This window comes from Hemicordylus capensis, chromosome 13, assembly GCF_027244095.1.
Source record: "Hemicordylus capensis ecotype Gifberg chromosome 13, rHemCap1.1.pri, whole genome shotgun sequence".
NCBI lineage: Eukaryota > Metazoa > Chordata > Lepidosauria > Squamata > Cordylidae > Hemicordylus > Hemicordylus capensis.
The window spans coordinates 10,832,509-10,848,725 of NC_069669.1; the positions used below are offsets into that span (position 1 = coordinate 10,832,509).

The 16,217-nt window shown below is 50.9% G+C and overlaps 1 protein-coding gene across 1 annotated transcript in view; it reads left to right on the forward strand.

Annotated features, from left to right (window-relative positions):
* The window catches only part of WDR90 (WD repeat domain 90), a 63,964-nt gene that overhangs the window by 35,179 nt on the left and 12,568 nt on the right, over nt 1-16,217 (forward strand). The window contains exons 20-30 of the mRNA XM_053276957.1: nt 5,356-5,495; nt 5,969-6,099; nt 6,789-6,919; nt 8,117-8,278; nt 9,110-9,238; nt 10,061-10,194; nt 10,322-10,395; nt 11,171-11,302; nt 12,736-12,912; nt 14,678-14,778; nt 15,632-15,737. Coding sequence (XP_053132932.1) covers nt 5,356-5,495; nt 5,969-6,099; nt 6,789-6,919; nt 8,117-8,278; nt 9,110-9,238; nt 10,061-10,194; nt 10,322-10,395; nt 11,171-11,302; nt 12,736-12,912; nt 14,678-14,778; nt 15,632-15,737 — 1,417 coding nt within the window. The remainder of the gene's footprint in view (nt 1-5,355; nt 5,496-5,968; nt 6,100-6,788; nt 6,920-8,116; nt 8,279-9,109; nt 9,239-10,060; nt 10,195-10,321; nt 10,396-11,170; nt 11,303-12,735; nt 12,913-14,677; nt 14,779-15,631; nt 15,738-16,217) is intronic.

A 16,217-nucleotide genomic window follows, 5' to 3' on the forward strand; every position in this document is an offset into this window, starting at 1 on the left:
CTGGCTGCTGAGAACGGGGACCCAAGACAGAGAAAGATCTCCAAGGTGGTTCTCGCCAACATTTCTACGTCGTCCTCACGAATGAGCTACCCAAATTGCCAGGGAGCTTCTTATGCCCCCTCCCTCCCAGCTCAGGTGAGCCGAGTGGGGGGGAGGGTCTCTTCGGGGTGGGGGCCCGCCTATGGAATACCCTTCCCTGGCTGCTCAGGGTGCCAGGACGGGGCTGCACATCTGAACGCTGCCCACCGGGAGGGAGTCGAGGCCTTATCCGCCGACATGCTTGACCCTACCCCTACCCACAACCAGGAAGGGCAGAGGAGCCTGCTGACCCCAACTGGACCAGGGGATGGTCCCTCCGTGGCTGGGAGACGCCACCTTACCTACCTCAGTGATATGGATGAGGTGCTCCAGGCTGGGCCTTTGAGAAAGGAGGGCTCTGAGCAGGCCCTGCAGGGCCTCCTCAGGTGGCAGAAACAGGTCCTGAGAGGGAGAAAGGGAGCCAGAGTGTGGCTGCTGGAGGCTGGAGGGGGTCGCAGCCCCCCTCAGGGAGGGGAAAGGCACCACTGGGCCTCCGAAGAGCCCCGCTTGCCCTCTGCCCATCTTGGGGGATCCAGACCCCCCCCCCAGCCAGGGTCCTTGCCTAGGAGGGCAGCAGTGGGGCAGGGTGGGGTGGGGTCTCCCTCCATACTCACCTCCTGGTCTTGCTGTGGCCCTTGCTCTGGCATCACGCTCATCCAGAACAGGCAGCCGGAGATGATTTTATGTTCCCTGCTCTGGCAGAAGCAGGGCTTCATCCGACTGTCAAGGAAAGGGGAACGATGAGAAATCCCGCTGGGGCGGGGGGAGAAGGCGGTCCAGGAAAGGGCTGAGGGGGGAGATTCTGCCCCCTCCCTCAGTGCCCCGATCCAAGGCTTCCCCAGGACTCAGGGCAGGAGAAGGGGGCCGGATCCTGTGGCACTCAAGCCGTCTGCCCAGAGGAGGGAGTCCTCAATGACACCTTCTGGGGCCAAGGGGGTGGAGGACCAAGGGGCTGGTCCCTTTCCATGTCCCCCCCCCCCGGGTCCCCCACTGCTTCTTCCCTACATCGGACTTCCCTCCCAAACATCCTCCGGGACTCCCACCACTGGCCACCCCACATCTCCCTCTCCAGACCCCTCCTGTCCCCCACGTACCTCAGCAAGGTGAGAGCCTCCGCGCAGAGGGAGAAGAGGTAGGGAGGCAGGGGGTCCTCCCAGGTATACTCCATCTCCTCCTGGGAGGGAACAGAGAGAGGGAGGCGAAAGTCACCCCGATCCATGGGGGGGGCTCCCCTAGACCTGCCCCAGCTCCACCCCCCTGCCCCGCTGGGCTTGGCTCTGTTCCAAGGGCTGCCTCCACCCCACTCCCCCCCATCCAGGCCCCCCAGCTGCCAACCACTCACCAGCACAGCCTGGGCTGCCAAACCCTTTGAGAAGGGAAGGCGGCGTTCCCCTCTCTGGAGGCTGTTCCTGCAGGCCTCGATCAGGGTCTTCAGGAACGAGACCCGGTCCCTCCGGTCCTGGAAGGGGAAAACAATGGGGCCGTGAAGTGGGGCAGGATGCCCCTTGGATGGCAGGCCCCCTTTCATGTGAGCCGCCCTGCCGTCCCTTGGTACCCCACCCCCCTGGACATGGCTCTGGGCTTCCCTGGGGGAGTTCTGGGAGGGGGTCTCTCCATACCTTCCCTTCTTCTTCACTTTCCGGTCTGGCCTTATCCACAAGGCGGAGCCTGGCCTTGATGAGGCTGCTGGGTGTTGGAGCTGCAGGAAGAGGTGGAGAAGGCAGGAGAGTGAGTGGGGCCCCTTACCAGCCCGGCCGCCCCCTTGCCTCCCCCCCCCCCCGGCCAACTGGGGCCCCTCCTCACCTCCAGCATCCTCAACAGGGGGCTCGGCTGGCTCTGGCCGGCTGCAGCCCCCAACCAGTGGCAGCGAAGGAGCAGGGCCCACCCGGTTGGTGCGGCCGCACAGGACCCACCACCTCCGGGGGGCAGCTGGCCTGGAGGCTGCAGACTCCCCTGGGGCGGCCAGGGGGGCCACTCGGCTGGACCGCCTAGCCAGGAGGGCTCGGAGCCTGCGCAGCCTAGAAGAGAGCAGGCAGAGCATGAGAACGAGACCTTTGGGCAGAAAGGTGGGCATGGGATAGGGGGGACCCAGGGGGCGGGGAAACCCTGCATGGCCGCCAGGAGGGGGATGCCAGGAGCCCAAGACGGCTAGCCCTCTTCAGTCAGCGAGGTGGCTCTTGGGGCAGCTGGCTACCGGCTTGGGCCCAGCCCCTTTGGGAATCCGGGGCACAGCTCTGGGCTGGGGAGGTGCAGAAGGGAGATCTCCCAACCCTTGGCAGGCTGGAGAGCTTGCCCATTAAAGAATGGCGAATCCCTCCTGGGCTCCTGAGGTGAGGAGAGACGCAGGCAGGGAGTGGGTGCTGGAGAAGGGGCCGTGTGGGGCCAGGCCTTCTCTGGGGCTGCCCCGGACCGGCTTGGGAATGGGCTCCCGGTCCATAGAGGAGCTCCTGCATCTCTGGCTGCCTCCCCCAAATCCCTTTAGACACACCTGTCTTCTCAGGCCTTGGGCTAAAACTTTTTTAAAAGTGCTTTGATAAATTTGTATTTATTTGTATTTATTTATTTACGGTCTTTGACCAAATAGTACAACACATTTACATGAAAAACTAAAACACACTTTCAGCAAATATAAAACATTAAAATATAAAACCAATTAATCATTTATAGTGGAGTACATATATATATATATATATATATATATATATATATATATATATATATATATATATATATATATATAAAATAGCTTCTCCACGGTCTTGAGAAATTCCGTTTTAAGATGGTTTAGAAATGAAATGAATCAGTCAATACTCACATGATCCACAGGCTCGTGGCTGTACTCCAGTTACGGACTTGAACCCTAACCTAAACCTAACCTAAGACTAACAACCAACAGCAACAAGTAGAAACAACGACGAACCCTGCCCAACCGCCTCCCCCTCCCTATCCCAAACAACCCCGAACCCCAACAATTAACCCCAACAACAAACCCTCCCCCTCCCTACCCCAAATAAATCCCCGCTTCTCTCTGAAGAGCTCTCTGATCTTTAATCTCAGTCTCACACTCAATCTCTCTCTCTTTCACTCTCTCAATCGCGCCCAATCACTCTCTAAATACCTTTCGCGGCCACAGACACTCTCTCAAACACCCTCTCTCTTTCACTCGCACATGCATTCAAGGGAGTCAGCGATGATTCCTGCCCCAGTATCCCGTAGCGACGGGTGATGTCACAAAGGGGGCCGCATCACCAGTTAACTGCCAACTCAACGGCCGTTGGTCCTCTGAGGTCGAGGACCCTCCTTGGAACTCTGGGGCCCCTGCGGTTCTTCTGGGGGTCTCTCCCTTTCCGGCCACATCCCTGTCCCCCATGAGAGGCCTCCATCTTCCCCACCATGGCTAGAGGGGCACCCTCCCAAATCCCTCCTGGGAGACCCTTCCCACCTGCAAGACTCCCTTCTTTGCTGCTGTGAACCCCACAGGACCCAAGGAGGAGCCCTCCTTTTCTGGGTCCCAAATACAACGGCCTCCTTCTTGGAGTGGTGTCTCTTCCAAAGAGGACTCCATGGACAAGTGGGTCTGCCTTCACCATCCAGAGGGACATCTCACTTGCCCTGATGCTTCCTGAAAAACACGCCTTCCGACATTTCAGGGATGAAAAGGGGGCCTTCCAAATGTGTTTCTGGTCCCCCATTGCCCTCTGAAGGGGCACTGCTTGGCCAGAATCTACCCCCAAGGCTGCAATTACTACTACTACAAACATGTGCCAATTTTCACCATTAGGGTCATTAGGAAGGGGATTGAGAATAAAAGTGCTATTCTTGTTATTCCTTTATACAAGCCTCTGACCGTGGTGGCTGGTGGCCAATAGGGTAGTGTGGTGGTGGTGCAGCGAGAAAAGAACTCTGTGCATGCTCAAAGGACCCTTTGTCCGTGTGTCCAAGATGGAGCCCTGGCTTTAAAAGGATGAATGACACATTCTCTAACCCTTCATCAGGCTGAAACATTCTGCCTAACTCTCAAGACTGCACTCTCTCCTACGACCAGAGGTCAATGCAAAAATATGTTGGAGAGAATCCACAGAAAGCTCGATGGATGGAGAGGGACTCTCTCTTGCATTCACCGTTAAATAGGAATAGGAGTAATAATGTGCCTAGCTAACAGCTGGCATCCAAAACATTGTTCTCAGTGTGTGAATTGCACATAGATGGAAATGGCATTTGAGAAGCCAGTGGACACAGGATCCACAGGGTTCCCAGACTATGGGAAATACCTATATCGGGCAGCAGCGAGATAGGAAGATGCTGAAAGGCATCATCTCATACTGCACAGGAGATGGAAATGGTCAACCCCACCTGTGTTCTACCAAAGACAACCACAGGGCTCTGTGGGCGCCAGGAGTCGACACCGACTCGATGGCACAGCTTTACCTTTCTCTTCTGGGGGAGAACGTTTAGCTGGAGGAGAGTGAATAGCCCCATTCAATTCCAGCACAGCATTCTTCCAGTGGTTGTTGCTGGTATCTACTTTATATTTGGGGTGGTCTGTGTTGGTTTGTGATAGATATAGTGAGCCTTGTTGGAACACGGAACCATTTTATTTGTTTTTTCTGTGTAAGCTGCGGTGAGAAGTGGTATATAAATGTTGATAGTTGCCATTTAGGCCTATCAAAATGTATGCAGATTCATGTTGGCTTCCTAAAAACAATTTTGTTCAGTTCTCGCCTACAACCGTGGATAACGCAACCACATATAACGAGATCTTGAGTGAATGGGAATTGGGGGGGTTAGGTTCCTGGAGCTAAAAGAGAGGCTTAAAAGGCAATCGTAAGAGCAAGAACGTACCGTGTCATGCTCTCCAGGTCTCCAGCAATGCCCCTCCGCCAGCAAACGCCCAGTTCTGGAGGTTTTCTGTGAAAAATCATGGGGCGGGGGAGGGATTTTAAAATTTGTTTATTTTACAAAAGAGCCACAAAATGGCTCCGTTCAGCAAAATGGTGGCCAGAAATGACCTTGGAGGTCATTTCCGGCCACCTAGAAACTGTGGATTGGCAAAATTTTACCCACCCATCCCGCTTCCAAGCAACATATAACGAGGTTAGGTCTCAATTGCCTGACGGCAGATACGCAAAACTGTGGGTGACGGCACCGTGGATAACGAGGGCCACCTGTAATCAAGGCATTATTTGCCCCTTGCTCCTCTGAACTTCAGCTCAACTCTTTGGCGTCTGCCTGTTGGTTGCCTTCTGTCTAATTGGAATGCACATCTATCCCCAACAGCTGTATGAATTCACTGCCTCGGACGAAATGCCACGCACTGTGGCTTTTCACCCCTCGCAACAGATCTTTGCTTGTGGCTTCGATACCGGCGTGGTGAGGACCATCAGCTTAGCTGCCTCAAAGCTGCTTGAGGAACACAAGTACGTTTGTCTCGGAGTTCAGGTCCTGAATATTTTTGTGTGTATGAATCCAAAATGACGGGAGTTGGCGATGGTCATTTGAAAGGGGAGGTTCCTTCTGGATCGAGGGTCCCCAGATGATGTTGGACTACAACTCCCATCATCCCCTGCCACAGTGGCTTTTGGTTAGGAACCCCTGTTAGGGATGTAGGTGGCTATTCGCCTCTGGTGGGAAACTGGAAAAGACACACTGTGTAAACCTGCCTGATTCCTTTTTTCAGGCTTGATGGTGAAGCCTGGGAAAAAAAAATCTGAAATGGGTCAGTCCAGGCAGGTCAATCACCTCATCTGCTGTTTAAGGAACCAGGCCTCAACTGATGAGGTCCTAAGCAATTACTTTGCAATCAATGTGTGGACTGTTGCATTGGTTTCAACCTTCATAGTCACTTCTCCGTTGTGCCTAGCTTTCTTTCCCCCTTTTCGGTGTCCTCTAGGCAACACCACGACTCAATCACGGGGCTGATCTTCTCCCCAGACGGCAATTTCATGTACAGTTGCTGCGCTCGTGGGACCCTGGCTCTTTATAATTGTGCTGTCCAGAAAAGTCACATCGTCCGAGTTCTGGGTAAGATCCTTGCCTCTTGAGGCCATCTTCTTCCAGCCTGTCGGTGGAAGTCCCTAGACGGCAGAACGGAAGAATGGAAATCTAGAGGGGTGTTGTGGCATATACTGGTTAGAGTCTTGGATCAGAGAGGGAGGGAGATCTAAATCTTCCTTTTTGCACTGCAGCCCTTCCCCTGAGTGGGGCACAGTTTGGCCCACTGCTCTTATGTTTGCTTCCTAACAGAGAGGGGGCATGGAAAGAAGTTCCTATTACGGAACTTTGCCCTGATTTTCCTGCACAAGGTGGTCTCTGTGGGTTTCCTCATGCGAATGGCATTGGTGCAAATACACTCTGTGTCTCTTTTCACGAGTTGACCTTCATGCAAACCCTTTGCTCAAGTCACTTTTATTTACTTTATTTTATTTTAAATATTTCTGTACCGTCCAAAACTTGCATCTCTGGGCGGTTTACCATTGAAACCATCTACAACATTAAATCAATTGACAATTGAGATCATTGCAAACATTTAAAACCCAATATTAAAACTATTAGAACTATCAATCTAATTAAAAGCCTGGGTGAATAAATGTGTCTTCAGTGCCTTTTTAAAAGTTGCCGGAGATGGGGAGGCTCTTGTTTAGGGTGACTTGATAGATTTCCTCTCCTCCTTTGTTTCCTCTCGTTGAACAACTGTCTGCCTCACTCCCCAGCGAATGTGGTGGTACAAGATGCTGACCACGGGCCCGATGCCTTGTCGATCAGCGCCGACGGACATCTCCTGGCCTTCGTGGGACCTTCCGAGTACATTGTGACTCTGATGGATGCCAGATCCCTAGATGAAGTAAGTGCCATTTCCTTCCGTCTCGGGTTGCTGCAGAAGCATTTAGCCTTTGTGGTTGTGGAGGGATAAGCAGAAACCTGTCAGCAATTTTTTATCTAAAACCAGTGAAAATGGAGAGGTCTGGAATGAGAATTGCTGCTGAGGGACTGGGATATCTCCGGCAGTATTTAATCCAGCATAGACCATCAGGATTGTTCTTAACAAAATATATTTTATTGCAAGATTGAAAGACGTTGTAACATACTGTAACACATATGCTATTTTGATTGTATTTGCATAGCAGTATCAGGTTATTCCATTTTGGCATTGCATCGCACGATACTGCCCCCCCCCGCCCTTTCTGGTTGGTTCTGTATATCTCCATGCCATGCCTGACAGACTGCAGCAATGTTGCTAGTCCTCACTGAGGTGGTAAACCTGTCTGGGTTGTAACATTTCCGGCTGCAGACACTGGGGCTCACAGGACTGAGGGTTCCTCCAATACCAGGTGGCAGGTGGGATCTTTGTACATAAAAACCTTGGGGTGGAGAAGGTTAAACGGGACTGTACCATTTCAGACTTTGGGTGGGGTATAACCTTTGAAGTTGCATTTTTTTAAAAAGTAAAGCACCTCCCTTTAAGTAGAAAGCTAGACACCCGGGAGATATTCCAGCTCAGTCTTCTGAAGTTTTCTATTTGCAAGAAGTTTAATTTTTTTTTTTTAAAGTTATACTCCCATCTGCCACCTGAAATGGATATGCCCATTCCGTCTCCTCATTCTGCTGTGTGTTTTCAGTGGGCCTCTTAGGAACATAGGAAGCTGCCTTATACTGAGTCAGATCCTTGGTCCACCTAGCTCAGTATTTCCTTTCCAGACTGGCAGCGGCTTCTCCAAGGTTGGAGGCAGGAGTCTCTCCCAGCCCTATCTTGGAGATGCTGCCACGGAGGGAACTTGGAACCTGCTGCATGCAAGCATGCAGACACCCTTCCCAGAGCAGCCCCATCCCCTAAAAGGAATATCTTACAGTGCTCACCCATGCAGTCTCCCATTCAAATGCAAACCAGGGTGGACCTTGCTTAGCAAAGGGGATAATTCATGCTTGCTGCCACAACACCAGCTCTCTCCCATAGACCACTCTTTCTCCTCCGCAAACATGGAGATGCATGCTTCAGGATGATGGAGATTAGTGTGTCTTCCCCATTTCTTCTGCTGCATAGCTACTGAGAATCAATGTGGGCATTTTGGACTTGGACAGCACCTCTCTGGATACGGCCATGAGACTTTGCTTTGCCCCCTTTCCTCTCAACCACCTCCTGGTGTCAACCTCCTCCAGCAAGGTCCTTGTTCTTGACAGCAAGTCTGGACGTTTGATCAGGACGGTAAGGGACTGTCCTTTTTGTTCTCTGTGTTCTGTGGCAGGACTTTGATGGTGATGATAAACTTTGTTAGCCACCCCATAACAATTTTTTCTCTGTTAAGTTACATCTTTATTGCATTACTCTTGGTCAATACAGGGTGTGTGTGTGTGTGTGTGTGTGTGTGGTGGGAGCTTGTACAGGAACTAAAACCAAAGCAAACATTATTATATATAAAACAGTTAAAAATAACTACAAATTAATTATCAATGTCAGGGAGTCAGGAGAGTTTTCTTCAACTTTTCAGCGGCATGAACAAATTTAGCTACATTAGTGACTTTAAAAATATAATCAGCCTGCAACAGAATGATACACAACTAAGATTGTCAGGGAACACATTGGTGTGCATAAAGAGAGAGATAAGGAACATAGAAAGTGGCCTTCTTTCTACTGAGTCAGTCCCTCGGTCCGTCTAGCTCAGTATTGTCTACGCAGACTGGCAGCGGCTTCTCCAAGGTTGCAGGCAGGAGTCTCTCTTCACCCTACCTTGAAGTTGTTGCCAAGGAGGGAACTTGGAACTTTCTGCAGGCAAGCAGGCAGATGCTCTTCCCAGAGCGTCCCCATCCCCTAAGGGGAATGTCTTACAGTGCTTATGTAGTCTCCCATTCAAATGCAAACCAGGGTGGACCCTACTTAGCAAGGGGATAATTCATGCTTGCTACCACAAGACCCCCTCACAGCTCTCCTCCCATCAAACGAAAGGCCCTTTAGTTCTAAGTTTAATAGAAAATGGCATCTTCTGTAGTGGCAAAAACCGGTGGGTCTGACTTTGGCAACGTTTTCTATTGATCACAGATCTCACAAGCGCACAAGCAGCCTTGTTCTTCTTTGGCCCTGAGTCCGGACGCCCGGTATCTCCTGACCACAGGCGACAGGGTCCTGAAGGTGTGGGATTTTGGGATGAGATTTGACGTCAACTCCCAGGTACTATAGCCAAGGGGAAAACTAGGGGAGCTATCTTCTTTTCATTTAGGGTTTGCTTAATCTTTTTAGTAATCAAAGCAGCTAATGACAAAAACTGATTTGAAGCAGCCCCGTTTTAACCACAAAAAGTCAGATATTTGTTTAGTAAAATAAGTCAAAACACCTCTCCCAAAGCAAATTTGAAACTCTTTGCTCAAGTTCATCTTCGTAAGACCTACAAAACCGGCATTAACGGGATTGTGTGTTGAAATCTCCCCTCTGGAGAGTAGATTCTGTTGTATGTGATCAATTGCTCAGTGCTAACAAGAGTGTATGGATAGGCACTGAATCTCTGCAAGCTCCTGATTAGGGTGGGGGGGCATTTTGGGGTGTTGGGAGGGACCACAAAGCATGCTCCCCGCTTTGGGGCAAGCTCAGCCACCCTAAACAAAAAACCATCCCTGAGAAAGCAGAAAGCACATAGACTTTTGCACATACAGGATGCTCGAACAAAGGTTCTGCAAGGAGCTCCTCCTCCTCCTGTCAATCACAGGACGCCACCAAGAACATTGGACTGCCATGATATTTTTTCTGCAGACTCCGCTTGTACCTACAGACTGCTGAACTACTTCTGTTAGGCATCCAAACAGGGGTCCTTCCCATCCCTACCTGGAGATGCTGCCAGGGATTGAATCTGGGGCCTTCTGCGTGCAAAGCAGATGCTCTACCATGAGCTATAGACTCATCCCCATAGGAACATAGGAAGCTGCTATGGCCCCATCCCCTAAACCCATCCATGCTAAAGGATCATGCTCTTACTCTTTCCCTCCTCCTTCCTCCCAGGTGTTCATTGGCCATTCTGAACCAATCCAGCAAGTGAAGTTCTCCCCCAACCAACAGCTGGTCATCAGTGTTGGCGATGCCATCTTTCTGTGGGATTTCCTAGGTGTGCGCGCAGAGGAGACCTCCAAGGATGAGTAAGAGCTCGGCATTTCCTTTTTGAAGCCTTGTGCAGTGGGAATGCCTTTTCCCTGGGCGCCTGTCCGCTTGCGTTTGAGTTCCCAGCTCCCCATCGTTCTGACGCTGGGCCTGTTACCATTCCAGAATCCATTCATCCATCATAGAGGATTCCCGGATCCACTCTTCCGCTATCGAGGCTTTCAGTTCTCCTGAAGATGGTACGGGTGCATCCATTTAATGTCTCTGCCTCAAGTTACGTTGCTTAGTTATCAGTATTCTTATGTTTGTGTTGTGCTGCTGTTGTGTGTCTTAACTAAAAGTGGTTTATAAATAATTAGGAGGAGGAGGATAGGAGGAATTCTGCAACTTACTTACTAGACAACTGACTACTGCCTGAGGCACAGCTGCTGTGTACCAACAGTAGTTCACCCCTCTCTTTCCTCATATGGTGAAAAAGCCTGCAGTCCGATTGGTGGGGAATGGAGTATGGAGTACAATACACCTAACACTGCTTTAAAAATCAGGACATTTCCTTATTTGACTGGTGCATGCACTTTTTGTTGTTGTTCTGGGCATGATACTTTTCAGAGCAATCCTAATATGACTGGGGCAGTGGATAGTCACGTTCATAAGGGAAGCCTCTCTTTCATTTTCTCTCTCTCTCTCTTTTCCTCTCTTGCTCATTGTTTTTCTCATTTATTCTCCCCCCCCCATGTTCGCTCTCTTATTTTCTCTTGCTCTCATTCTCTTTTTTCTCTCTCGATCTCTCTTGTTCTCTTTTTCTTTCTCTCATTCTTTCTCTTTCATTCTTTCTTAATCTTCTTTCTCTTCTTTCTCTCATTTTCGTGCTCTTTCTCTGTCTTTTCATTCTCTCTCTCTTCATCTCTCTCTCTCTCCTGTGTTCTCGTTCTCTCTCTCTTTCTCTCTCTTGTTCATATTCTCTCTCTTAACCCACCCCACGCTCTCATATATGTCTCTCTTTCTTGTTCACAGAAGCTGACCAAGAAAACTTTGAGGATTTGAAAGACGGAGCCAATGACGTTCCCCGCCAGCAGGCTCCTTTGCCCACGAGGGTCTCCCCTACCTGTCTGGACCTCAGTTCTATCCAGCGAATGGCCCATGAGGGTGAGCAAGGAGAACCATTAATTGCTAAAATGGAATAACTCTTGTCTGGCAGCCCCTTAAGATCTTGCAGACACCCTGATGTCCTTATTACAAATTCATGGAGAGCAGGCTACTGGTCTTGAAGGCTGTAGACCAAGAGGCATGATGTTTTTAAATACCAGTTGTAGGGGAGCAACAGCAGGAGAGGGGGCCTGCCCTCCCCTCTTGCCTGGGGGCTCCCCAGACGCATCTGGTGGGCCACTGTGGGAAACAGGATGCTGGTCTAGAGAGGTCTTGGGCCTGATCCAGCCGGGCTGTTCTTATGTCCCTCCCGTTGCATCTTCCACATCCCCTTCTAATTCGCTTCTAGACTTAATCCGTGTACAGGAGGCCTCCTTTATTTTCCGAGGTTCCGTTCCGGCCTATTGCTGCAGATACTGGAACCACCAATAAAGAGACCTCAATCCTGTGGGATTGGAGGAGTTAGGTTCCCAAGCATGCTGAAGTGTGCTAAAAATCACCAGGAAAAAGGGGGTGGGAGCAGAAATAAGCACAGTACCTTGCTCTCCAATGATGTCCCCAAAACCCCCAAATCCTTCCACCTTTGCCTGGTTTGGGGAAAGTTTTTTAAAAACATTTTTTTAAGGAAAAAGCCACAAAAAAGCTCAGTAATACAAAATGGTGCCTGGAAATGACATCAGAAGTAATTTCTGGCCACTCAGGGCTATTTAAGCCTATCTGCAGTCTCTATTGTTGCCCCACGATTAACGAAACCAGGTCTCCGTGACCTGACCACAGATACACGAAATCGCAGATGGAGAACTCTCAAATAATGAGGCTCTCCTTTATAGCTAAGTTATCACTTTCTGGTGTCTTTTACTAAAGGGGTAAACTTAGTAAAGTTTACTAAGAGAGGAGAGGAGAGCTGGTCTTGTGGTAGCAAGCATAACATGTCCCCTTATCTAAGCAGGCTCCACCCTGGTTGCATATGAATGGGAGACTAGAAGTGTGAGCACTGTAAGAGATTCCCCTCAGGGGATGGAGCCGCTCTGGGAAGAGCAGAAGGTTCCAAGTTCCCTCCCGGGCAACATCAGAGATTCCTGCCTGCAACCTTGGAGAAGCCGCTGCCAGTCTGAAGACAGTACTGAGCTAGATAGACCAATGGTCTGACTCAGTATATGGCAGCTTCCTATGTTCCTAAGGCTTGCTAGATCTGCCTTGTTTTTACTAGGACCCCGAAGCCCACTAATTAGAGACTTTAGTAGCAGATTAGTGACCAGAGGAACGGAGCCAGGCGAAATGGTGGCTTGGGGGGGTGGAGCCAATTAGCTACCACAGATCCTGAGCCGTAGACTGGGATAACCTTTTGAGGGGAGCCAGGGTTCAAAGACAGAGCTCGTGCCTTGCATGCAGAAGGCCGCAGGTTCAATCCCCGGCCTCTTCACTTTTTCCAGATACTTTTTCTGACTTGGAAGCAGAAGAGGAGTTGCATCCGAAAAGCCAGAGCAGAGAGAGTGGGAATAGGGACGGTGTCCGTGCCGTGAAGGAGCCAGTCCAGAGCGAAGAGCCTCGGGTCATGGAGCCTGAAGTTATTTGGCCCTCTTCTCAGCCCTGCCGCCGTGCAGCAGATGGTAGGTCACGCTTTGGAGGTTCCCGCAACTTTGGAATAGCAAATGGGGCCCACGGTACTGGCTTGTCGAGGAAGGCAACAGAGGAAAGCCTGTCTATGTGGGATAAACACGGTCAAACTGTTGTTGGGGATGAATTGGTTAGACTCAAAGGCAAGCCCGGTTGTTGGCTGGCTGTCATTTCCAGGGTTGATATTTTCCCAAGGTTTTCACGGTGAGGTCACTGCAAAGTTTCCCCATGGCAGGGGGTCTTGAGCTTGGGTCCTCAGCTGTTCAGGGACTACAACTCCCAAGGGCCTTTGTGGCTAGAGATGATGGGAGTTGTAGTCCAACAGTGTCTGAGGAACCACATCCGAGAACCTCAGCCCTGTGGTGAAGAAGTCCTCCTGCACTGTACAGGGTTGACTGCAAAGCTGAGGCTGGGAAGAGCTCTGACCCCGTCACCAGGTGCAAGGGCTGCATTTCCTGGTTTTGCCGGAGCTGGTGAGGAAATGGGAAACTCCATCAGCCGGAGAGGACGTGCGACGAGGGCTTTTGGCTGGGAGGCAGCAGTTAAGGCGGGGGTGGCCCTACAGCTGTTGTGGAACTACACCTGTGGCTGGGGATGATGGGAGTTGTAGTTCAACAACAGCTGGATGGCCGTTTGCCCATCTCTGATTTAAGGGCTAGAAACAGCCAGGGCTGGGAGGATTTCCTGGGGGCTGAGCTGGGGAGGAAGGGAGAGAAAGCTGGCTCCTGTTTTGAGTTCCTCTGCTCCGTCTGAGGCCCGGGCGTGACCCCCAGGCCAAGCATCCTGGCTGCCTGCCTGCTGAATCCTGCCATGATCCCAGAATCTTCCTTGGCTTCCTTCCTCAAATATGCGACTCCGTCAATTTTGTGTTCCGCTAAAGGCAGTCTTTGGCACATGGAAGATCCTGCCGTGCCATCTTGCAGGATTGACTAGATGTCCTCCTTGAGATCTCCCATCGCCACAGTTCCATTGGCTACGGGCTGGCTCACCACATGGCCTTGACATGTTCTTGACGTGTGTGGCCGGACATAAGTGTTATTATATGTCCCCTTTGCTAAGCTGGGTCTGCCCTGGTTTGCATTTGAATGGGAGACTACTTGTGTGAGCGCTATAAGATATTCACCTTAGGGGGATGGGGCCACTCTGGGAAGAGCAGAAGGTTCCAAGTTCTCTCCCTGGCAGCATCTCCAAGATAGGGCTGAGAGACTCCTGCCTGCAACCTTGGAGAAGCCGCTGCCAGTCTGTGAAGACAATACTGAGCTAGATGGACCAACAGTTGGACTCGGTAGAACGGAGCTTCCTAGGTTTCTATGCACTCCCTTTTAATTAAAATAAAACCTCAAGGCCTCTAGCTTGCATACATACACATACATATGCACACAGCTGCATTTAGGATCTTTAGCATGAACAGAAGCTTGTGTGTGTGAATGCCTACACAAGAAGACCCCCTGTGCCATGTGGAAGAGAGAGGACAGTTCTCTCTCTCTCTCTCTCTCTCTCACACACACACACACACACACACACACACGGCTTTACGTGCACATGCAGAGTCCCTTTTACGTTTTTAAAACTTTCCATTTGGGGACGATTCAGAAGCCCCCAACGCTTCCCCACACACCGCCAGCCTACATGCTTGGGTCAGGTGTGAGCATCCCAAAGGACTTGGCTGTCCCCCCGCTGGAGAAAAAAATAAATACAAATCCTAGTTTTGAAGGACAGGAAGCTGTACGAATGTCTCTGTTCTTTCTTATGTCCCAGAATTCAGAAAGCCAACCAACGGATCCGAAACCCAAAGCAACGCCCGCCCAGATTGCTACAGGCATTTTAACCCCCGTTTCAAAACCTCTGCACCTCCCAAGGTAAGAATTGACCAGACGATGTGTGAAGGGATCAGGTTAGGTGGGAAAGGGAGGCATGGCTCTCCAGAACATCAGAGTAGGGATGTGCTTGAAATGCGATTCGGCTTCTGAATCGTGATACAATCCCTTTAGAATTGACGGCTTACCCAGCCCCTTTCTTCACCCTGTAGCATCACACTGGGCAACTCAGCCAGGGGCGGGGATATCCAGGCAGAGGAGTGGTGCTCTGCCATCAGGGAGTGGTACATTTCTTGGCAACTCGCACGGCGTTCTGCGGGGCCAAGTAAACCAGCTGATGGTTTGGGGCACGGCTTGTTCCTGTCACTGAAAGGCAGGAAGGAGAGCTGGTCTCGACGGGAGCAAGCATGAATTGTCTCCTTTGCTAAGCAGGGTCTGCCCTGGTTTCCATTTGAGTGGGTGACTAAATGTGAGCACTGCCAGCTGCAAGATAATTCCCCTTAGGGGACAGGCCTGTCGCATGTGGGAGAGCATCTGCTTTGCATGCAGAAGGTCCCAGCATCTCCGGGTAGGGCTGGGAGAAACTCCTGCCCGAAACCTTGAAGAGCTGCTGCCGGTCAGTGTAGCCAATACTGAACTCGATGGATCAAGGGTCTGACTCAGTATTTGGCAGCTTCCTATGATGGATGTTTCGCTTATCTCGAGGGAGGGCTGTGTGAAATTCTTTCTGATAAAAATAAAAAGCTGGAAAATCATGAAGATGACTCAGGACTGCTGAGAGCTCCTTTGGCACACAGATTAGGTATCTTGTGGTGTTCTTGACAGGGAGGGAAGTCCCTGGCAACTCTTTAGAGCTTGTACCGGAGCAGTGTCTGTCTGTCTGTCTGTCTTTCAGGCCTTCTTCGCCTCTCCTCCAGCTGGTAACGAGGGCCTCAAACTCAGAACTGTCATTGGCTACAACGGGAACGGCCGAGGGAATATGGTCTGGAATCCAGATACAGGTATTGTCTGTATTCACAAAATAAGATTTCCAAGTAGAACACCTCAAAAGTTGTCCCTCTTCTAGTTGTGCAGCACCTGGCATCTGGACCCGAAATACAATTCGTGAAAGTGCAGAACATCTTTGAGCTCTCTGTGTGAGGCTGTGGTTCTGAGTGTACTTCCTTGGAAGTACGTTCTGTTGACTGTTGAGTCAGATTCTCGAACCTGGGTCCCCAAATGTTGTTGGACTCCCACAGACAAGATGGACCAATGCTAACCTGCTGAGTAAGAGGCACATAAGAACAGCCCTGGTGGATCAGGCCCAAGGCCCATCTAGTCCAGCATCCTGTTTCGCACAGTGGCCCACCAGATGCTGCTGGAAGCCACAGGCAGGAGTTGAGGGCATGCCCTCTCTCCTGCTGTTACTCCCCCGCAACTGGTACCCAGAGGCACCCCGCCCTCAAGGCTGGAGGTGGCCTACAGCCCTCCGACTAGTAGCC